The sequence below is a fragment of the Scatophagus argus genome, chromosome 21, assembly GCF_020382885.2.
Source record: "Scatophagus argus isolate fScaArg1 chromosome 21, fScaArg1.pri, whole genome shotgun sequence".
Lineage (NCBI taxonomy): Eukaryota > Metazoa > Chordata > Actinopteri > Scatophagidae > Scatophagus > Scatophagus argus.
Window position 1 is genome coordinate 3,580,356 of NC_058513.1, and position 22,972 is coordinate 3,603,327.

The 22,972-nt window shown below is 41.9% G+C and overlaps 1 protein-coding gene across 3 annotated transcripts in view; it reads right to left on the reverse strand.

The window, feature by feature from the left end:
• Nucleotides 1-1,410: 1,410 nt before the first annotated feature.
• The window catches only part of wu:fj29h11 (protein NO VEIN), a 41,910-nt gene continuing 20,348 nt past the window's right edge, over nt 1,411-22,972 (reverse strand). For all 3 annotated transcript variants that reach the window (XM_046376617.1, XM_046376615.1, XM_046376616.1), the window contains 23 exons: nt 22,776-22,888; nt 20,835-20,985; nt 20,488-20,736; nt 19,672-19,884; nt 16,391-16,572; nt 16,062-16,245; nt 14,578-14,720; nt 13,191-13,372; nt 10,785-11,044; nt 10,420-10,654; nt 10,159-10,339; nt 9,823-9,949; nt 9,547-9,633; nt 8,142-8,327; nt 7,715-7,983; nt 7,279-7,421; nt 7,020-7,104; nt 5,927-6,041; nt 4,110-4,241; nt 3,813-4,019; nt 2,549-2,678; nt 2,241-2,394; nt 1,411-2,159 (listed from right to left, as the gene is read on the reverse strand). In XM_046376617.1, the coding sequence (XP_046232573.1) occupies nt 1,746-2,159; nt 2,241-2,394; nt 2,549-2,678; nt 3,813-4,019; nt 4,110-4,241; nt 5,927-6,041; nt 7,020-7,104; nt 7,279-7,421; nt 7,715-7,983; nt 8,142-8,327; nt 9,547-9,633; nt 9,823-9,949; nt 10,159-10,339; nt 10,420-10,654; nt 10,785-11,044; nt 13,191-13,372; nt 14,578-14,720; nt 16,062-16,245; nt 16,391-16,572; nt 19,672-19,884; nt 20,488-20,736; nt 20,835-20,985; nt 22,776-22,888 (4,142 nt within the window). In that variant the 3' untranslated portion in view covers nt 1,411-1,745. The remainder of the gene's footprint in view (nt 2,160-2,240; nt 2,395-2,548; nt 2,679-3,812; nt 4,020-4,109; nt 4,242-5,926; nt 6,042-7,019; nt 7,105-7,278; nt 7,422-7,714; nt 7,984-8,141; nt 8,328-9,546; nt 9,634-9,822; nt 9,950-10,158; nt 10,340-10,419; nt 10,655-10,784; nt 11,045-13,190; nt 13,373-14,577; nt 14,721-16,061; nt 16,246-16,390; nt 16,573-19,671; nt 19,885-20,487; nt 20,737-20,834; nt 20,986-22,775; nt 22,889-22,972) is intronic.

Consider the following 22,972-nt stretch of genomic DNA (forward strand, 5'->3'; position numbering starts at 1 on the left):
GCAACATTTCATTTGTCTCCCTTATAAAATCCTCTGCACCTCAATGTACATTGTACATAATAATAATGACTAAAAAAATAGATTCTGTTAATAATCCTCTACTAAGCACAGTTCTTTAAATATACAAACAATCATCACCAAGCGGTTTTGTGTCTCAAGTTTGATTTTGTTACTGTTTCAATCCAAAAAAAAAAAACTTACCTTGTGAGCTCTGACGTTGGAGTTTACAAGCTGCATGTGAATGCCCCATAGGGCTAATACAGAGGCAGTTTCTGTGCGGGGTTGGGTGCCACTAATATAAATGTGTTTTCACCTGGTAGTCATCTCTGTTCTGTCTCATGACTGTGGCTCAGTAAGAGTCTCTGTAACATCGGAACAATATTCAGTTCTGTGACCCACAGCAGTGCAGCAGATTAACAATTTGAGGGCGTTCATTTTTTCTATTAGGGCATTAGATTCCTATGAAATGTATTCTAAGATACTGGACTGCATTTTAAATGAATAACCTATGTTAACCTATGTTATGCTTGTGCAGTATTATATATACAGCCTTACATTAAATAGCCGTTGTTCTGAATGGAAATCCGCTGCAATCGGCTCATATATACATATATGCATATATTTAGTCTCACAGGAACACATTATCCATGACTGATTCTTTGTAGAAAACAGCCCTCTGGTTACCGAGTGGTTGCATCACAGGATGAAAATAGGGAGGTGCTGTCCCCAGAAGCTGTTTTGGATGTCTCCACCAACGCTCATCACATGGGGTAATAAGTGTCCTGTTTTGCAAAGAATACCATCCTACAGCAAGTACACAGACTGTGGCTCTCATAGTGAGGTTGAGGGACTGCCAGGGGTCCTTTCTGGGGGGGAGGCGCTCCACAAAAAGTTTCGGTTCTTTTCACACAATGTGATGCTGGATTGCTTTCTCTGCATTGTTACCTCCCCCACAGAATCTGCCCTTTTTTTTCCCGTTACAAAGCAAAACAAAAAGGTGGAAAATATTTCAGAGTCAGATGTTTTCTCTTGGTCAGGCTTGAACTGTGCAAAATGTTCGACGGCCTTTTCTTCGAAGAGTAATAGCTGTATCAAAAAGAGCCTTGTAAGTGGTTATAGATGAGTGGATAGAGCTGTGTGAGCATCATACAGATGTTTTGTATGCTTGCACTATCGAAGTGCAGCCTGTGACAGTGTAATTACCAGGAATGATGGGAGCCTATGAGGGACCTGTCCAGTCAGCTGCACTTCCTCTTGATTTAACTCAAAACCTCAGCTACAATCGCAGTGAGCAAAGTTAAGATGACAGAATCCCTCACTGCTAATGATGTGTTAGAACCGCCCGCAGGCTTATTCAAGGGGTAAAAACAAGCTGTGTCTGTACACATACGGTAGCACAAGACCAACACATTGAGCTGTCAGAAAAAGGATTTTATTTCAAAGTAATGCTTGAGGAAAGGTGAGGAAACGGGAATTAAAAAGAAGGTTAGCATTTGGTAAAATCCACTTAAGAATTTAAAATTGTACGCTTACTGTGTGTAGACAACTGGCAATAAAAAAACCTTGAACAGTCAGATGAAAAAGGAATGTGCACATTTTTTCAGCAAGCAAAATAACATACAGCACTAAAACAAATAAAAACACTAAAATCAGTGCAGTTAGGAGGGACTTTCAGAGGCAAATGAATGGTTTACAGTGCAGTTGTGGTACGGGTTAATAAAGTGCAAATACCTCCACAAACACACCTATACGAACAGGTAAAGTGCCACGTCTTTGGTGTGGAGATGCTGTGCCAGGTTCTGAATGCGACACAGTCGAACATTCTGGGCATCTCCTGCACTGTACACTCTGAATAAGTGATAGCGCTCCTTCTCTTTCAGCGCAAAGTGCAGCTCGTTGGCAGAGAGGTGGATGAACGACTTCTCTCTCTTCACGGTCGCCTTCACCTCCACGTACACCAACGTCTCCCGTCCTGCAGCTCCAAACGTGAGCCTGAAGTCGTAGGGATGGCCGCTCTCTCCGCTCTGATTGCACCACAGGACGTGTGTGGGTCGTCCAGGCTCGTTGCTGTCTCTCCAGTGGCAGAGGAAGGAGTTGACCAGCTGCTCCCCCCACTCGCCGATCATAGCCACATCCTTGGCGTCGTCCGACAACACCACCTACGCAAGCACAGTACAGTTTAGAAAATCTTGCTAACACTCAAACGCTGAGAAAACATGCCGTGTAGTCCGTGTACTGACGGTGGTTGGTCTCTGGCAGGTGAGCTCCATGTCCTCCAGTGTGGCCTGTGTTTTCCAGTTAGGGAAGTCCAGGTTCAGAGGAGGACGCACAGTCTCTGCAGCAGCTGAGGTCCCCTGGAAAGTACCGGAAAGCACCATGGCCTCAGGAACAATGCTGGTAAAGAGAAAAAGAAAGGCTCCGTTTAGAGACGAAAGGGAGCAAAAGAAGGTAGGGGGAATTGGGATTCTAATTGGAGTAACAGTAAAAATCAACATTGGTTTTCTTCATTCATTTTTCAGATTTTTGGGGATGAGAAGAAGAAGCCTACAGGCTGTTTGGAGCCGGCTGCTCGCTGGCTGTCTCAGCAGGCTGTGCAGATGGAGGTCTGGGAGCTGTGAGGCTCTCTTTTCTATCCTCGGCTCTGCCAGACTTCGTGGTCTCACTCTGTTGACTGCATTCTGTCGGTGATAGACAAGACCAAATGGAAGCATTTAACACCGGATGTGCTGTATGTCCGATCATGGTATCGTTCAATTCGTTCTGATGGCAGGGGGTTTTGTTTGTACCACACTCAGAACCAGCACAGAACCAATTGTGAATACAACATGCTCAGAAATCTAAACTGGACTAGTTTAATTAAGACAGACCATACTTAAATAGAATGGATTTATGGATGGATTACATATTTACCATAAAAGTAAGTTGAAGCTTGCTTTAAAATGCTGCCACACTATAGAAAAATTATTAAAATAATAACCAAATGTAAGTTCTGTCAAACAATCATCCCATAATTTATTACTTATCACCAACCTTTAAAGAGCATTAGCTTATAGTGCTGTATTATCATTAGCCAGTTCTGTTAAACAAACTTTGTAATATTTAACATTTAGAGAACTAAACCAATTTTCAATGTGACTTAAAGCTGCACTAATTCTTTTTTGTCCCACTTGCAGACAGTGGGACAAAATTAAAACACAAAATAGTCACACTATTAACTAATGAAGACACACAGCCTATTTATTTACACATTCAGTAGAAACAAGCCCACAAAGAGTTGTGTATCTGACAAGTCGAAGTGTGTAAATACAGTAGTTTCTCTGCTTTTAGCTCTGTTTTTGGTCTCCATCAGCACCTGCGAAAACGTGTGTTTCATTAGCTGCTTTAACCAAAACAATGAGCCCCACCCCTCCCCTCCCTCCTATAAAACTGAGGTCTCTGCACTTTGCTGACCGTTGAGAGTTAGGAGCGATTTGAGTGAATTACGTGGATTTAATATTGTGACTTAGGTCTTTCATTGTAATGTTAGCATAGATACTTTGGTATTAATTTTATAGTTAGTTCTGTGTTTATAGTATTCAGTAGGTTAGGCAGCAATTTTAGACAGTTGCTAGGTAGCAGGCTAGCTTCAGGTCATAGTTTAAACTAGTGTGTTTTAGAGGATTGTTTGATTTAGCATTAGTTAGTCTTAGTTTTAGTGTTCATTAGCTAGTGTCAAGATGGGTCAAAGCCTGTTGCTTTCTCCATTGCAAAAACACGGATCGCCCCCACACTGCGTGGTGTGTTGGAGGTCACAGCAACAGGTTTAGGCTGACCTGGATGGAGTGTCTGAAGGCTAGGCTGGTCTGTAGGTCTGTTGCTTATGGGTGGCTGGTTTGCCTCGCAGCTGCTGGTGCTGGTGCTGCTGGCACTCTGGCTGTTTCCTCTGAGGGCGACGTCCTTCTCTGGCTCTCTCTCTTTGGGCCCAGCAGGAGGCGGCCACATCTTCATGACAGCATCCACCACACTGCTATCGGCATGAACTTTTGCCAGAAAGGAAATTGCTGGAAATTATAAATGCAGTTTTGCATTGCGATAGAATGACCACGCTGGAAACAACCATCTCTTTTTACCTGTGCGACTGGCTCCTGTATTTAATATGGATGCTCGAGGAGGCCAGCAAACCAGTGTCTGTTCTCCATCCTCTTGTGCAGGGCGAGATGGCTCCTCTGGGGTGCTGCTGGAGGAGTAACTCCTTGATAGCACTGAAGCACAACATTTTCAGTTGGTTAAAACCAAAGCAGAAGAAGAAAAGATGCAATAAAAGCTGTAACACATCAATCATATACGACTGAACAGATTTGTGATGAAAAAGTCTTTTGATCATATTAATACTTGCATATGTGTGTGTGTGTGTGTGTGTGTGATAGAGAGACAGTGTGTGCTTGCTCTTTGCTGCAGTGAGGGATCTGCTTCTCTCACTCTTTGAGCCCTGGCAACAGCTGCTCTTTTATGTCGCCACACACAACAGTGAACAAACCCAAATTAGCATATGAGAGAAACACACCAGTTATCTGCTTGTGTGTGTGTGTGCGTGTGAACAAACGTGTTTGTGCAAAGCTGAGACTGAGAAGAAAAAAACCCCACATATTATGAAATGATAATGGAAATCGGGGCAAGTGTCACGGAGGGAACTGGAGAAACTGCAGATGCAAGATGTCACTTTTGCAGAGACTCCGGGAGAAAGCAGCACAGTGTTGTTAGGATTCATCTCATGCTCCAGTTATCCTCGTGTTCTGCGTCAAACTGTCATTATCTAACACTTTAACACCAGACTGCACATACATATTCCCCCTCTCTACTTTTGCAACTTTCTGTGGATTTGTTAATGAGGACGGAGCAAAGACCAAATGCAGTCCTTCGTCCATGTCTCAACACATTCGGACCGTAAAGGGAATTTCTTTAGAAAACTGGGCGTTCCAGTCGTTTGCAAACGTTTGGGATGATTTTGTTTTCTTTTTCTTTTTGGTGTGTGTGTATCAAAGGCTGATGTATCTTCTTCCTATGTGCCACGGAGCTCTATTGTCGTCTAAAGACTCATCAGTGAGCCATACTGTTGCACAGTGTAACATGTTTTATCATTAGCATCAACACAAACATCCACTGTCCTGCTGGAAATATTTTCTTGCACCTACCTACATACCTGAAAATGTATAAACATAATATAGAATACAGGACTAACACACTTTTGATTTTTTTTTTTTTTTTTAATGCGCTTAGTTGATAATAAGAAAAATATAGAATATAACCTGACTTATCCTTTAAATGCACAGCATGTCATTTCTGCTGCCAAGGGTTTGCCAATCAAACCAATGAAAACAAAAGGGGCAGTCTGATGACGCAGAGAAGCAGCATGGGTTCATGGGAGCTGCTGTCTTTACTGTTACAACAACCACCACTGATGATAAAAATCTATGTGTCACGATTTAGGCAGAATGTTCACAGACAGGCTTGAGTTTTACTATTCTTATTTGAATGAAGCGTGTACGCTAAGTTAACGGGATTATTTTGCTTGTTTAAGTGAGGCAAAAGGGGGATACTTCACTTTACAAGGTGTAATGTTGTATTTTTCTGCTTAGTAAGGAAAATATGTGTAAGAATAATTCCTTCGTTGACAATTTTGTGAGTTTGTTTTGTTTACTTATTAAACTAAAAGCGAGGAGAGTTTGTGAAGTGGCATTACAAGCCAGGAGCGAGCCTGAGCTAGCTGGTTAGCATGCTATCTCTGCAACACAACACACACACTTTTTCTCATAATGACAACACTGCTTAAGAATTTCACATGGCATCTGTAACAGGAAGATGCTATTTCTTCTGTCAAAAATGACATTTTGTTGCTTTAAGTGAAGTGATGAACTTTGTGGGAATGTTCACTGTGTGCCCTCCATACCTCTCTCCAGGTTCAGATCTAACTTGGGGGGCTCTGGGACTTCCCACACCTCCTCCTCATCGGGCAGCTCTCTGATGTCCTCCTTGAGCAAGAACCTCTTCAGGGATCCTGAGTCCTGATGAGCAGGGGGGGTGGGGGTGGGGGGACAATATGCAGCAAGGTTGAGATCTAATCTTGATGCAGGATATTATATTTGTTTTACAGAATTCCCTGATGCTTTTTTTTCAAGAATAGGAGAATTTCATTATTCTGTCTATAAAAATGGCTTGTTTTCAGAGCGAAATTAAATAGCTCAAACAGAAACTGAGGATTAACACTCAAGATTCGCAAAAAGAACGCGTCTGAAGACCAGAGCTGAGCAGATTTCCCCTTTCAGATTCTCTAACCAACAGAGGAAGTGGCGCTCCCAACCTCGCTGCTTCAGAGACGTCTCATCCCATTAAAATGTTGATGACCTTATTAACATGTGCAGCCAGTGACCGTTTGATCAATTCCCCGGAATAATATAAATGTTAAAGTGATATGCGAATATAATAAGTCGAGAGGCGGATGTGGATGCATTTTCCCCTAAGCCTCTCCTATCAGCATCAATCTGACTCCAGTATATTAAATCCCTGTAAAGTCTCACAACCACATCATTAAAATCTTCAATCAAAAAGTCAAAACTTACATGTTATTCACTTTGGAAAATCCAGACTTAAATTAAACGGCTGCATCTTTTCCACGATTCATCATCAATTATATAACACAGCCGAATTCTGCTGTGTGCCTCAAAGACGCTGCTGCACAAAGACAGGATATGAAACAGAGAGGCATCAAAGTCGAGGCCCGTTAACCTTTTTAGCTCTCCCACTTCACGGAGTGTCTGCTGCTGCACTGCTCCACCGAGATGAGAGCAAATTGCCATGTGATGCAAACGTGATTCCCACGGGGGAAACGGCCTATTAGTTCTAGCTGCGGTCAGCTCTGCGGCGCAGTGTGGAAGTGTGATGGACGAGACAGAGGACGGGAGGGCTGAGTGTGAGCGAGCAAACACCCTTTTCACTGGATGTGGATTTGTGATCAATGCTTGAAGGCATCGTACTTCACTTACACTGAGTGAGCCTATCAGGGAAGTCAGGAAAGACATCAGATCTTTCCTGTGGCTGCTCTCCGTGCAGAAAAGTTTCACCAGCTCCCTGAAACACACACAGATTCAAACATATAACACATATATTCACATACAGGAGTATGAAATGGATTTTTTTTTTTTCACAGTTCCTTTCTTCATGCTTTATTTCTTTACAAAGTTTGATTTCTTATTGATGGGATCAGTTGTAGGCACGCATGCACACACAAACACACAAACACACCTGCAGATGTCCAGGTTGGCTGAGAGGTGATCTTTCTGGATGTAAAGCTCCTTCTCATCCTTCAGCAGACAGTTAACATCCTGCACCTCCACCACCTCATCGCCAGCATCATCCAGCTGGTAGCGAATGTACAGCTTGCCCACCTGTAAACATACGGCACATTACAGATGACATAATGTTTGCTCTCTGACGCTCACTCTCTGTGCCAAAGATCAGGAACAATGAGTGGAAATCAGGATTGTCACTATACCATTTACAACCTGAATTTGGTGTTGTAAGACAAATCCACAACTGAAGGGCACATCTGGAGCTGTTCTTCACTTAGCAGAATAACATCCCTGTCATGCCTGCATAATGAGCCACTTCCTTAGTCAAATAAGCAATGTGCGCTACAGTTTTTAAAGCACTCCAAACCAAGTAGGTGAGATCTTCTGACCTGTCTGAAGTTAAGTCGTCTGATTTTCTCTCCAAAGTTGTTGTCAACCAGCTCTGAATAGACATCGGGCTGCTCGTAGTACAGGAACCTCTGGATGTAGGGTACGATGGAGCGCACCATGGCCTGTATGGATGGACAGGGTCTCAGGGACTCCGTCTGTGGCTCAGTCTTGACGCACCTGGACAGCTGACGGATCCCACAGATATCCAGAAACAAAGCTCGGTCCCTCTCCTTGAAGGCTGGCACGGTGTTGGCTCGTTCTCCCGGCACTGGCGGGCAATTATACAATCACAGTCAGGATTTCCATTTTAACCCAGGTTTTATTTGTAAAGTTCTCCTATTGAGTATCATCAAAAGTAATCAAGTACTAATCTAATATTAACCATATGCACAAAAAATAACAAATAAAACTGCAAAAACAGCGTACCCAAGTTCCCAGTCTTGCTCTTGCGAGCAGCTTTCTTCTCTGCTGCTGGCAGGTTGAGCAAGCAGACCTGCTTGTGATGTCTGAAGACCTTTTCCAGCTCTTTGTTGTCAGGAATCATCGGTTTGCGTGCCAGACTCACCCAGGTGTTGTCCTTGGTGGGGAAAACCTTCTTATCAGAAACCATACCTGAACACAAATAAAGGACAGCCAGGTTCAACCGAAGGCCTTCAGTGTGACACTAAAATGTGCCCTGTCTCGCTTTTTCAACCTCACCCTCAACAACAAGCTGAAGCCAACAGGAATCCAACAAGTCACTTCTCCAAAATCAGTTCTGTATAATATTTTCTACCCACTGAATCCTGTTGGACTTACATGACATCACAGCAGTCTTGATCATATTGCAAAGAGTGCAACACTGAGGGAAATACGCTGCTGAAACTGTTCAACTACAAAACCTCACAACAACTATTTCAACATTTCTCTCTATGTACTTTTAGTGGCTTAAACTGTTCACTTTAAAGGACCTAATGACCAAATGAAATCCTTCACTGACTCTTATGGTGTGCAAGATGTCTCCAAGAGGTTTTTAACAGTACTGGTCCCACCTGTTTTATTGATCGTAAAAAAAAAGCTCTCTGGCTTTGTTCCCTCCTCCCTCAAGAATGCAATGGCGCCCTGACACCACTGATTTTCAAAACGTTGGACCTAAATTCTAAATTACAGTTTTAACTGAAGGTTTCAGATAAGACTGTTTACCCAGACTTGATGAATACATTTGATATTTTTAATAAATTCCAGTTGGGTTTTCATAGCAGTAAACCCATTCTCATCAGTTTAATAAATTTCCTCTTACTTGTAGCTGATGCTGTCTGACTTTAATTCTTTTGGATTTGAGCTCTGCTTTTGACACTGCTGCTCATGCTATCCTATTGAGTTGCCTTGAACAGTAGGCTGACATCAGGGACAGTGCTCCTCAGTGGTTTAAATCATAATTATAAGACAGGACTCTCTCAGCAGCCATGGGCAATGCATCACCCTCAGTGACTCCACTGAGTTCCCCAAGGCTCCATTCTTGGTCCATCGCTGTGGCCATGATTTGCATCTCTTATTTTCTGTTGTTAAAACTACATCTAAAAAAAAAAAGAAAAAAAAATCCTTTTTCCCCACACTGGAAGAGCCAGGCCATCGATTAGAAGTCACTACTGCTTGGGAACAAAGCTCTTGAGGACTTCTCAAGAGGACTCACACATCTTCAGATGAGTTCCTGATTACATTAGCACTGCAGCTCACTCTGCTGCTGCCACACATCCACACAATTACAGTAGAGGAAGTCTAACAGCCACACAGATTAAAGATGCAACAAAGGGTCTGTTGTGTTTGCAATACAAATGTGTGTCTTTCTCACCCTTCAAGGTGGAGCAGTAACCAGGATCGAGTTTGGGCTGATGGATGTTTTCCTGATCACCAGATACTCGAACCAAACACTTCAGAGCTGTTAAAGATAGAAACATGTATTGTATTATATTATATTATACTAGTCAGGGAACAGAGGGAGGATGTAACAAGTCAAGAGGGAAACATAACAGTTGTTGACCAGAGAGATACTGAGCTGCAGACAGATGGGAGATATGTGAAAGAGAAACACTCTGAAACAAAACACTGACAATCTGAATGTGCTTACCAAGTCTGGCATAGAGCACAGACACATCCTGTAGCACTTCAGCAGTTGGAATGGGAGACGATGAACAGATCAGTTCCAACAAACCGACGTACTGATTCATATTGGGACTGGGATCCACATTCAGCAGCTGTACATAAGATACGTAATCACAGACACATGCAGAGTGTAGATACGTAATGGTGGAGTTTGGTATTAAAATTGGCTACAAACATAGACAGCAAAGTGCCATTTAAAGAAACATTTTATATGTGTAGGGGAATTACATAAGCTGCTGCTAAAAGTGACAAAAACTGACGCATGGGATCTTTTCAGGAAAACAGTCAAAGATCAGCATACATTGAAGAATTCTCTCATGCCATCCAGCGGGGTGTAGAAGGGAGCCAGGACTTTGGGCTCCTGGACAGGACTGTCTGCTCCATGAGTCAGCTGTTTGTAGCGCTGGAACATGCTCGTTGGGTCACTCCAGCACACCTCTTTCAGGTGGTAGAAACGTCCTGAACACCATTCATCGTTTCGTCTGGAGGACAAATACAGACTTGTGGTGACAAGATCGAGACACTGATCTTAAAAGGTATGCTAACAGAGCTGACAACGTACCTTTTGAATTCGACGAACACAGCGGGGTTATGCTGGAACAGCTCCTTCAGGCTGCCCTGGGGACAGTTCATATAAAGATGGGTGTAGACGTTGTGGATGTGCTGAACTGTGGAAGTGAAATTCGCCCCCTCCAACTCGTCCTCAGGCAGTCTCTGCTCCTTATCTCCTTCCTGTTTGACACACCACTCCTTCAGGTAGTTTATGAGAGCATCTACTGAGATACTCTGCCTCATTCCTAACAGAGGGGAAAAGAGTGACCAACAGAGTGGATGTTAAGCAACTGTCAAAATAATCTGCAGCAATTCTAAGATGACCTATAGCTATATGGACAGCAGACATCTACACCACAGAAGACACATTTTTACCTAGAGCTCTGCTAAACTCGCTGGGGTCTAGGTCCACATAACACACATGAATCCCCAGCAGGCTGGTGACCTCAGGTAAGTTCAGGTAGACTGAGTTCGGACTGAGGTACTTTCTCTCTTGCTGGTTTCCTTCCAGAGGGCGATACGCAGGCACCCATTGAAGGAAACACAAGAAGTGGTAGAAGGAGGACTTGGTCTTTTTAATTTCTCGCCCGTCACCGTCCACCACCTTAGCTGTGAGGTACTGAGAGTAGCAGTGTCTGCAAGAATGGGAAAGGTAATTATAGATAAGAACAGACTCATTCAAACTTTCAAACCACACTCTCTGCAGTGGAAGCAACAAACTAGATGACAGCCAACAATGCCACTGTTTCTTTAACAAGATATGTTTAATACATCATATAATCATATAATGAGATCATATAATATATATATACCCAATTTCCCCCAGGGATCAATAAATTTCTGATTCTGATATCACTTCAGAGGCCCAGTGATTACAGTGCATGGATGACAGCCTCTGTCGCTGTGACTACGGGATCTTAATGCAACTTGTGACAGTCAAACAAAGCGGCAGTGACTGTTTGACCTACATTCCTGCGCACAACGTACAGCACTCGGCAGGACTGCACGTGCTTACCGGTCAGTGTTAAATGCACTGAGAAATTCTTATCTGCGCTCGAAAGAAGAATCAACTTGCATCAAATTGACCAGTGTAATAGATGACAGTTTCTCTCACCATGCACTGACAGAGTTAAAAAAAAAAAAAAAAAAGAAAAAAGTTGTAGTTTTAGTTTCTGTTTGCCCCCCTGATAAACAGGCAGCCCACATCAGTGCTTCCCTGCCTTTAGTGGTTATTAACAGTGTTGACATATGAAGATTATTTCTCTCTGTATGACCTACATGTGTGATTTTATGCCATTACTCGCATGAACTCTTGTATTGTTTTCTTCCCACCAGGTAACTCGAAGAAGGCTTTATAGAGACCAAACCCAGCACAACACTGCAAAACATCAAAGCCGCCCCTTATTTTTTCACATTGTGTTTGTGTTTTGCTCAGTGGCTTCCTGCTGGAATCTCTGTTTTTGTTTAAATGGCTCACCGCAGATCCAGATAAGTGCAGTATGATTACAGCAGCTAATATTACTTCAAGTTGGCCTTCTTCCATTTTTTCTAAAAAAATCTTCTGATTTTTCAGTTTTGATAATTAACTCAACCACTGAGCATTTTATTTTGCTGATGACATTATGTTTTATGTAACTAACACATATAGGAACACATGCTTTCAGTTACAAAAGTGTCTTCATTTGTATTTCAGCAGCAGAAAACGCAATTTGTGTTCTCCATTAAGTTCCAGATGTGAATAAAACGTGCCAGGTCTTAGTAAAAGTCCCCTGGGATGTATTACACCCTAATGGAGTGCATCAGGACTGTTGTTTGTTTATCATCACTGTTGACTAAAATTCAGACGCACCACAATGTTTTAGTTGCATGCAGTCACTATTTTCCATTCCTTTTAGTACAGCCTTTCTTCAGATAGGCAATACATCATGAAAAATATGTACGTTTTTCAGAGTGTCTCTTATGTCACCTTTGCATTTTAATGCTGAAATCAGAGGGGAAATTATTTAATGAAAGAGTCAAGTAATTTGAATTGTCTGCAGATGTGGTGCATTTGAGTGCTGGTTTCGCTCTAGAACATTTCTGTGGCTGATCAGGACTGCGTTCAAAAAAAAATCAGAGCAAGAAGACAAACACGAACACTGTGGAAAGCTTAACGTGAACAGCTGCAATATAAAACACAACGGCAGTCATGTGAAGTGTAAGTGATAAATGATGCAAAAACGATGGTGCGATGCGTTAATTATTCATTCAGCTGTGATATAAAAGGGCGGCTGGTAGGAAGGGTCACGTAAGACTTAAATCGGCCTGTCGCTTGTATACTCTGCTTGCACCGGGAGTGCGAGTATGGGTTTTTAAGCTCAGGTGACCTCCTTACCTGACCTGCTGTCCTCCGCTCACACACATCTAAAACAGTAGCATCCATAACGACATGAGGCGGAGCTAAGAGCAGCTAAATCCAGATGAATTAATCCCCAGACTGATCCGTCTGGCGACCTCAAAATCCAAAAACCAAACAAAAGGCTGATGTGTCACCAACATTGAACTTACTTTACCCCAGAAAACACTTAATGGCCACATTATGGGAATTACTACCTGACCCTGACTAACCATACAGCCATTAAGATACCATCTGTGGCCATTAGGTTTCCTCAATACAACACACAACCAGTGAATGCAACTGCTCCTCAAATGGGACAATCTTCAACTAGACAACATGTGACACAGGAGGAGAAATAAGTCTGTGTGTGTGTGTGTGTGTGTGTGTGCGTGTGTGTGCGTTACCCAGTTCCCCAGTTGGTCGCCAGCAGATCCAGCAAGGCCATTCTCTGCTGCAGGAGAATGGTGCCAGGCAGCTGGGCCGTGGCCAGGGCGTGAAACTCCTCGCAAGGGTAGTCATCGAGGACATAGCCGTCCTTTGGATTTAGGTTCCACATCGCACTTTCCGCTGACCAGGGACTAGAGGCCTGGAGGAGCACGAGGAGAAGGAGGAGGAGACAGAGAGAAAAATGAAACACACACTGTTACTAAACTGGGTAGGACATATAAATCAATCGCATCATATGGGGATAACCGTGTTACTCATTCACACACAGCAAAGCTGCGATGAAAACATATAAAGGCAACAGAAACGGAGGGCAGTGTGTGTTCGCCGCTCCAACTCTGAGCTTCAGTCATGAGCCAGCCATCCAGGCTGCAGCTGACAGTGCTGTCAACAGCCCAGCAGGAGAGACACTCTGTGGAGCGCTAGGATTTTTTAACTGTACTGTGATCAGCTCTCACTTTTTTGTTTATCTCTCTGACTGTAAGGAAATCTGATATTTTCACACAGTGAACTGATTTAACACTAATATCTAAATACTATTTAAACTACTGCCAGTTTAAGGAAAAGAATAAATGACAAATTCGTACTCATTTTATTGTTTTCACAATTGTCTTTTGTGAAGTGCATTTCACTCTATAAATAAATCTTTTGAATAACAAATCATGAATATTCATGTTTTAACACTAAACATAACACTGCAATATAAACCGAAAATAACAAGCCCGCCACTGCATTGAAAATTTTGAAAGCAACCATAAACTGTTTTGTTCATTTGCTTAATATAAAGTTACGGCCAATTCCCAAGCATCTGCTAATGCGTACAGCAAGCAAGCAGAATAATGTAAGTACCATGTTTTCCCATATTACATGAAGGCAGCATAGAGACAATGACTGGTGGTATCAGGATAAATCCACATACTGTAAGATCCCTGTTTGCTGTAGCCCGGGATAAAACAGGGATCAGGAATATCTGACATGCACAGCCTCAGCTCTGTCTGTGACACTTCCCATCAGTCACCTGCTTTTTCTGCTCATCCTCAAAGGAGATATTGATCTCGCTAGTCCCAGTGTGACTCATAACAGTTAGTATCTTCATCCTTTAATCACTACCTTATCCATCATGGTGAGTCATAGTTCGTTTGCACTGTAGCCTGTTTCAGGATGACTGAGCTCTGCGTCTGGTGTCCACGCAACCGGTAAATATTGAGTCCTTACACAACATATCCACAACCATTTATCATCTATGCTCACAGGTGGGGCTATCATGACCTTGGTCTGGTTTTATGTATTGCATTTTGATGTTATCCCTAAATAGCTGAGGTAACAATTCAGGGATGTCCTCCTCACCAGTTCTTTAGGAGTGAGTGTTTGTCTCTGTTTGCGGATGATGAGACCATCTCTGACTCCCAGGCGGCTGAAGAGCTCCCGCCAACCTGCTACATCGCTGTCTGTCTGCACGTAGCAGGGACTCAGCAAAACCCAATCACAGCCTGGTGGAGAAAAAGCAGACAAGCACATGAATCTGGTGAAGAGCAGAACAGTAAAGAGGTAAAGAAGATGAGAAAGTGAAAGACAGATAGGAACTGAAAGAGTGAAGTGCTATGTTTATCATTTGACATCAGGTAACCATTTAAATCAGTGAAACATTAGTGTAATGAGTCAAATCTCGCAGGTACACTGCTACACTGCTTTCCCAATACAAACAGAACCAAAGCTTCAATAACTTCCTCAGTGAAGCCAAGGAGGAGAAAATATTAACACACTTAACTATCGTGATACTGTATTTTGTGATACTACACAGAGTCTCAAAAAGTCTCAGAGATTTTTTTTTTGGTGTCAAATAAGACAGGAACATAAAGAACAGGCCCCAAAAATATCCATCTATAGTAGCTTTATGTGACACAGGGTCATCATTTGGAAAACCACCAGTACTAACAACAGCAATGATGGGTGGCTGGCTGGTACTTGTTTTCCCCCATAGCCTCATTTGTTCATGTAAGGGACTGTCAGAGCTGATCAAGGTAACTAACTCCAATTTTTCAACCAACTGGTAAGACCACGGAAAGAAAATTATACTGCAACTGTTTTGATAATCAGTTTAAATATTTAAACAAAAAATGGCGGACAAGCTAAGCAAACCAGAATACCTTCAGCTTTGTCAGGTTTGACACTTGGAGACTGATTAAATGATTAATTAATAAAATAATCTTCAAATAATCTGTAATGAAAGTTATGGATAGCTGGTAAAGGGCAGCCCAAAGCTGACTAGAGGCAGCTCTGTCACCCTTGAGCCACACTTAGTTATACTCAGTATGTCATCAACTTCATCAACAAACACCTAAAACATCTGCCATTAGTTTCCAAAAGATGGAAAATGAGACCATGTATACAATAGTAGAGTACCTATTACTACTATTTTTAACAAAGTAATCTGTATATTACACTTTAATGGAATGTAGTAATTTTATAATGTAGGGACTTCCTATAATATGTCTTAGAGTTAATTTATTTGTTTATATTGATTAAAAAAAATCAGCAATAACTTAAAATCAGGACAGAACAGGAACGTGTGACGTTGACTACTTGTGTAATGTAGTCAGTGTCACCACGCATAACATTCCAAACTGTCATCAATGTTCTTGAACTGACAAACACACTAGTACTGAATGAGAACGGTGGCTCTGAGTCAAATCTCATATATAACAACATACCCACAGGCAACAAATCTTTGTCAGAAGGCTTGACAAGTGGCATTAAATGAACACCTTATTGTTTTAGGGTCTTCAATGTAAATCTGTGTGTTTGTGTGTGTGTGTCAGGATTTTCTGTACCAGGCAGTTTTTTTGGTAGGTCGATGTTTCCGTACTCTTCAGAGAAGTGCACCTTTTCGCTGGCCGGACACAACAGACCCCTGCTGGTCAGGACGGGCACTGCAGCGTCTGAGTACTCCTGGCTGGAGGAGGAGTGCAGCTTGATGAAAACCAAGTAACTCACCACCACGGCCTCTGACTTCGACTGGTCGTGGAATCAATGGAGAAAAAGGGGGTACAAGGAAAAAGAGAGTAATAAGAGAAACATTTTCTAAGCTTAAAACCTGTCATTTAAAAGCCTGAGGTCACTTCTGCAACAACTTTGTGATCCAGTATGAACAGTATGGTACCTTCCACTTGTTGCTCTTTATTGTAGGGTAGATGTGCTGCTCCAGTAGGTCTTGAGGCTCAAGTTCATGAACACCGAGTCTTCTCAGTAGCTCCCGAACCTGCTGACCCTCAAGAGGCTCCACACAGTTCAGCAGAGACGGGTGAACTACATTTACATCCTTATACAACGCAGACAGAGGTCCTGTGAAACAACACAGCGTGAGGGGTAAACTGGATTAACAAAGCTATTGATTAATTAACAAAAGAATCAACACTGACACTGACCGTGATGACATATATTACACTTTGTAAACTTTACAAAAAGCCATTTTTTTACAGTGCTGTTATGTAGCATTGGATTGTAGGGGATACATTTGTGCTTTAATATTGAATAGACAAGCCTCACAGTGATAGAGAGTGTTTCACTTGTTTCAGCTCATTTCTTAATTTACAAGCCCTTACGACTCGACAGATGATAAGAGAGGCAGAAGACTGTTGTAGTGACAAACTGACAAAATTTTAGTACTGATGTCTACACTAATTTTGACCGGGATTACAAAGAAGTCATTGTGAGTCGCAACTGCTTGCATTACTTAATGGCCTCTTTGTTGTTTTAATCTAAATGTGTTAACCAAAAACCTCCAGTGACCTACTTTTCTATGTTCTGAGAATAACATCTTAAGGAGTGTCTCCCCACTGATTCTGTGCTGCTCAATATTTCAGGAGAACACTGTGTTTATCTCAGCTGTCTCTCTTAAACGATCACACGCACACACACACACCTCTGTCCAAGGTTTGTGCTGTACAAGGCTTGCTTCACTCCAGAGAGAAGCAACTATACTCACTGGCCTGAAAATCAGCTTGAGTGTAGAGCTGGATGATATGGCAAAAACTATAATTTTGTCCATAATGATCAATGTTGCTATTCATCACAATATTTAATTTGCTGTCAGTTTCCAGTATCCTGATAATAACTGAAGTCTGAAGAAGCCAAGAGACTCATCGGTTAAAAATTAGTTCAAAATAAAAAATAGAACATTAACAGCAAATATTTAACTGTGAATAAATGGCATGGTTTAACATATATTATGTACTAAAACCACACTAAGGCTAAATTTAAACATTTAACTTTGCAAAAACGCTTTATCTGCTTTAACAATATCTATGTCTATATTTGAAGGGAAACACCACTTGTGATGCTAATTTAGCATTTAGCATTTCCATAATGTTGGGGTCTCAAAATAAATGGACAAGAATTTAAAAAAAAATCAATGCAGCAGAAGTCAAGATAAACTGTTTTGTAGTATGACGTACAAACACGGACAGACCAGTACACTGACTGGTCATCTGATGGATCCAGTCTGACGGGTTTGGCTCCTGGCCCCCTCCAGCTAATACGGGCACTAATGTTAGTCACATATTTAATCCAGATGGCAGTCCTTGTCTAACAACAGCTACAATACAGAACTTTAAAGCTATCTTTCTATCAGGAACTCTATAAGCCTCCTTGGTTCCAGATTCTCCATCATAAAACCTGGCCTCGGTTCATCTCTGAGTCTGTTCACTCTCAGTCCAACCAAGTTTGCTGGGTCCCGAGCCCGATACACTTACTCTCTGTGAACCCCAGAGAGAGAACGCAGCCAATCACTCTGGCAGCATCCTTCTGAAGTAGTCTTAATGGAGTCTTAAACTAGCATTGTGCAGTTTAAGATTAAAAAGAAGAAAAGAAGTTGAAGACTGATTGATGGGTGGATGTCATGTTATTGGTCGAAAGTGGTTGGTTCAAGCCTCCATAAGAACATTTAATATTCTGTTTTACTGGAAGAAATCATGATCGAACTGTGATATATAGAAATTCTTTTCTGACTGCTTGTGGAATTTCAGCTCAACTTTTCAAAATCAGTTTAAAGTCCAAAAGCACCTCTGAGGTGCTTATAAAGACGTCTGAGCACTTACACTTCACGAGTGTTAAAGCTAACAAGCTGCAGAGGCATGATGCTTACATCAGAGTGTGAAAGTCAATTATTCATGCTTGCCATTCTAAACTTCTGCTATGGGGTTTCTGCTTCTGTTTCTGAATGCGATGATGACGCACAACATGGTGTGTCCTCGCGTTTGTGTGTGCATATTCTGGTGTCTGTATGTCTGCCTATTCTCAGAGACGTGAAGCTCGTCAAACACCTACTTCGCTGCCCCGAGTGTCCGTGACTGTGGTGACTTCTGAGAGAACAGACACAGCTGTAGCAGCAGGTCCTCTCACAAGAGGTCAGACAAACAACATGGACTGCGTTTGTCTAAGCTTCTCAGACCAGAAAGAAAGTTTTGTTTTACAGCCTGAATTACCATGTCAGTTTATCTTGGTCCAAATGTGGCAAATAATTCAATGCGCTATTTTTATTCGTCTCATGTCTAACACGATCACACCATCATTTTCAGTTTCTTTCTTCATTTGTGAGCACAAATGGAACATGTTAGATGTGCACCTCTCACCATCACCACAGTGATACATATTTATCTGTTTTTGTTTGTCTACATCCATTTATATCTTTTTTGGAAAGTGGAAGCCTGTGAAACTGTACTGCCCTACATTCACACTGCTTTTCTTCTTCTATCTGTGTTTTGTTTTTGTGGTGGTGGATTTAGCACTGTGCAATCAGGAGGCACATGTACAACCAGAAGTTCTTTGCAGGTGCTGTGTGATAATTACAAACACAAAACAACACAGACACACACTGCTGTCTTGTTCCAAATTCTTCTCTGACTCTACATACCCATGCACTCTATATTGGACCTATTTTTAGTGATGTTGCACTGGTGAGATCTCTGCAATTCATTTTGTGAGAGAACAAATGTCCCAAGCTATGAAATAAAACCTAAGCTGTAACATGCATCAGATTTACCATATGGCTGAAATGAATAAAAGAAACACATTTTCTTACGGGTACATTTTCTTCTTTCTGATTAAACACTTTGCCTATTTGAAATCATACAGCGTCTTCAAAACATGCTTGCAAAAACAGAAAATATCTGTAAATGTTTGGTCTTTTCAGATGGAGACACTCTTAACAAGAACACAGTGTACAATTAAACCTGCCAAACACCTGTCACAGAGCCAAACTTCCATTGTCATGGCAATGGAGAGGGGTGCATTGCCAAATGAAGGTAAGCATCTGAGATGTATAACATTGAAGATGTTACTGCTACCACTGGCTACAAGTGACGATAATAATACAGTATGTTCTGGCATTCAATAAGCTGAACAATAATTGTACTAGCAGAGTATAAACTGAGGCGAAATTACCTGTCTGAGCCTGAGCGTTCTTTTTCTTGGTCTTGGTTTCCTCCATTGGAAAGAACACTCCCTCCTCGCTTAGTGCCACCACGCGTCCGTCAGCCAGCGGGATTATGGGTAGACCCCTGAGAGTCTGCAAGACGGAGTCCGTCTCTCCATAGCCGTGCTCCAGAGCTCGGAAGTTGCAAACCAGCAGCCTGGCCAGTTGACGCAGGCCGTCATCTAAAAGGAAATGGGTCTGGAGTCAAACATTTTCTGAATTTTACATGACAGTGAAGTTTTCAAAATGACAAAATGAAATTCTGTGAGTACCCAATGATGAAGATCAATATTACTTTCATGAAATATTCTGATATTTATCAGTAAAAAGAAGAGGAAGTTTTAAACATAATGAATAACAAAGCCACTACAGTAGTCCTTTAATTAGCAAATATTAAAATGGCTCCAAAATCTCACTACATCTAAACAGAAAAATGTGTGTTCAAAGTTAATCACATCGAAGTCTTTGAGTCACAGAAGAATATTTATAGACAATATGGTCTAAATTGCATAATAAAATATGGATTGGATCTTTTTTTAGTAAAATATTTGAAAAATTTTACTCTATAGAAGCTGATGTGCGTTTGCAGTGAACGCTGTTGTTATGCTAGGGAGCTGAATCACTCACAGTCTCTATGTTATCAGTATACATGCAATCCTGTTACATGTTGCGATCTCTTGGCAGTTACAATCCATCGTGCTCTGCCATCATTCGAAGTGATACGGACTGACTTTTCATCTAATTTCTCCCTCTTTCTCCCTTTCCCGCACTCTGACTGCTCACACCTGAATGGATGCCTTCCACTCTCATCAGCTCCTTGGCCATGGCTGTGGTTACCGTAGAAACATCAGAACCCCTCAGGTATCGGACTCCTAGGTGAGTGAGCAGGGAGGTGGGTGGCGCATTGCTCAAACTCGGATGGAGATATGACAGAGACAAGTGCCTTTCGAGTTCGTCTCCACCAATCACGTTGCGAATCACAGCGTCCTGACAGACGGCCACTTCGGACGGCAGCTTGTTCACAACCTTACCATCTGGGAGAGAAAGCACGGAGAGGAACGGCTGCCGGATTAGATACAATGTGTTCAGTTGTTTTTTGGGTGCTTTTAAGGTCCACAGATGTGATTAATACCTGAGCTGAGCGTAGGCAGGAAACGCTTGCCCTTGAGCAACTGAATAATCTGCCCTGCAACAGGCTTGAAGAAGTCCAACACTTCGTCAGGCAGGGGGATAAAGTGCAGGAACTGGCAGAGGCCATTCAGCCCCCTGAACTCTGGGTGCTCCTGGAATAAAGAGAACACAGAACACCATTTTAAAGGAAGAATCCAGCCAAGAACTAGTGACCTCCCTGTTTTCAAATTTGCTTGTTTTAATTTGGATTTACTGAAAACTTTTTCATCACGTTAATGTGTTGATATTACAAATCTGCTTAGAGTCTCTCTTCTAACAGAAATACTGGTTTTCATTCACTAATCATTTCCACTTGTTTTCATTTACGTTTATCGCTGCCAAGTCAATGAAGCACTTCCTGCCCAGATGCTTCACATTAAGGACCCTGAAAACAGATTTTCTCAGTCACGTTCTTCCTGTCACCAGTAAAATCCTACCACTCTACCAAATTCCAAACTGTTTTGTTGATTTGAAATGAGTGATTCCCCTGTTTGTTTTTTGTTGGCACTCTTCTTACTGATCTGATAACTCATTAAGACTCCTAAAAAATAGCAGACTGGAAGCTACTGGAATTAATATGTGAATAAAACCAGTTGCACACTATTCTCAATTTACCATATGACCTATTACAGCACAGGTAATTTCAACCTTCTGCAATCTTTGGCCTTGTCAAAGTCAGTCGCATACTTTACGCTACATATTTGCTTCTCTCCAATTGCTGCGTTCTACTTGTATTAATGTGAATGATCCTTGCAGAGATCATTAAAGTAACATCTCATTTGTTCTTTTAGTGATTTCTCTCCCTGTTATCAGTTCATAAAGACTCTCTAACCAATCCAGAATGCCACAGCACACGTACTGACAAAAACTCATATTAGAGAGCATATTTCTCCTGTATTGGCTTCTCTACACTGGCTGTGTGTGAATCTGTAAAATTCAGAATAGACTATAAAATACTCCTCCTTGCATACAAAACCCTAAATGATTAAGTGCCATCTTATCTCAAAGAGCTCATAGTACTTTATTATCCAACCAGAACTCTACGCTCCCAGGATGCAGACTTACTTGTGGTTCCTAGAGTCAGTAAAAAAGTGAAAGAGTAGAAAATTAGAACTGGAACCAGGGCCTTTAGTTATCAAGCTCCCTTCCTACGGAATCATCTTCCAGCTTTGGTCCGGGAGGCAGACACCTTCTCTACATTCAAGAGTAGCCTTATAACCTTACTTTTTGATAAAGCTCATAGTTAGGGCTGGCCTAGGCTGGCCACTAGTTATGCTACTACAGGCTTAGACTGCTGGGGGAATCTCCCATGATGCACTGAGCTTCTCTCTCTCTCCTCCTCTAACTCTCCTTTCACACACATTCATGTCCCATCAATGCATGTCACTGACTTGACTTCTTCTCTGGAGTCTTTGTGCTTTCTCGTCTCTCGGGTTCCCATGGATCGTGTCTGGACCTCCTGCTGTAGTCCTGCTTGACACTGATGACTGTTATTACCACCTATTATATTTATGCACCATTATTATTAATTCTACTACTACTATCAAAATAATAATTATTAATACTGTCATTGTCATTCAAATACTCTGTTGTTATTGCTATTGTTATGCATCTCTGTCTATGTATACCACCACTACTCTCTCTCTCTCTCACAACCCAACTGGTCATGGCAGACCGCCGTCAACACTGAGTTGCTAAAAGGAAGTTTTTCCTCGTGCTTGCTCATGGGGATTTTGTTCGGTTTCTCTTAAAATCAAATTAAAGAGTTTGGTCTAGACCTGCTCTAACTGGAAAGTGTCATGAGACAACTGTTGTTGTGATATGGCGCTACATAAATAAATAAACGGAATTGAACCGAAATTGAATTCCCCACCACCACCCTGCCGATACAGTGTCATCTTACAGTGAAGACATCCATGGCCTTGAGGAAAAGCTGAGGTATCTCAGATCGAAGCCACTGGTTCCATGAGCTGTCTCTGTCAACATCTTCCCGAGACGAAGGGATGTCAAAGTCACCTGGAGAAGAAAACTTGAGTGAGAGGGAAAAAACAAAACCCAGTGCATGCATGAATGGATAGCTCTACAATTCCAAACTCCTTT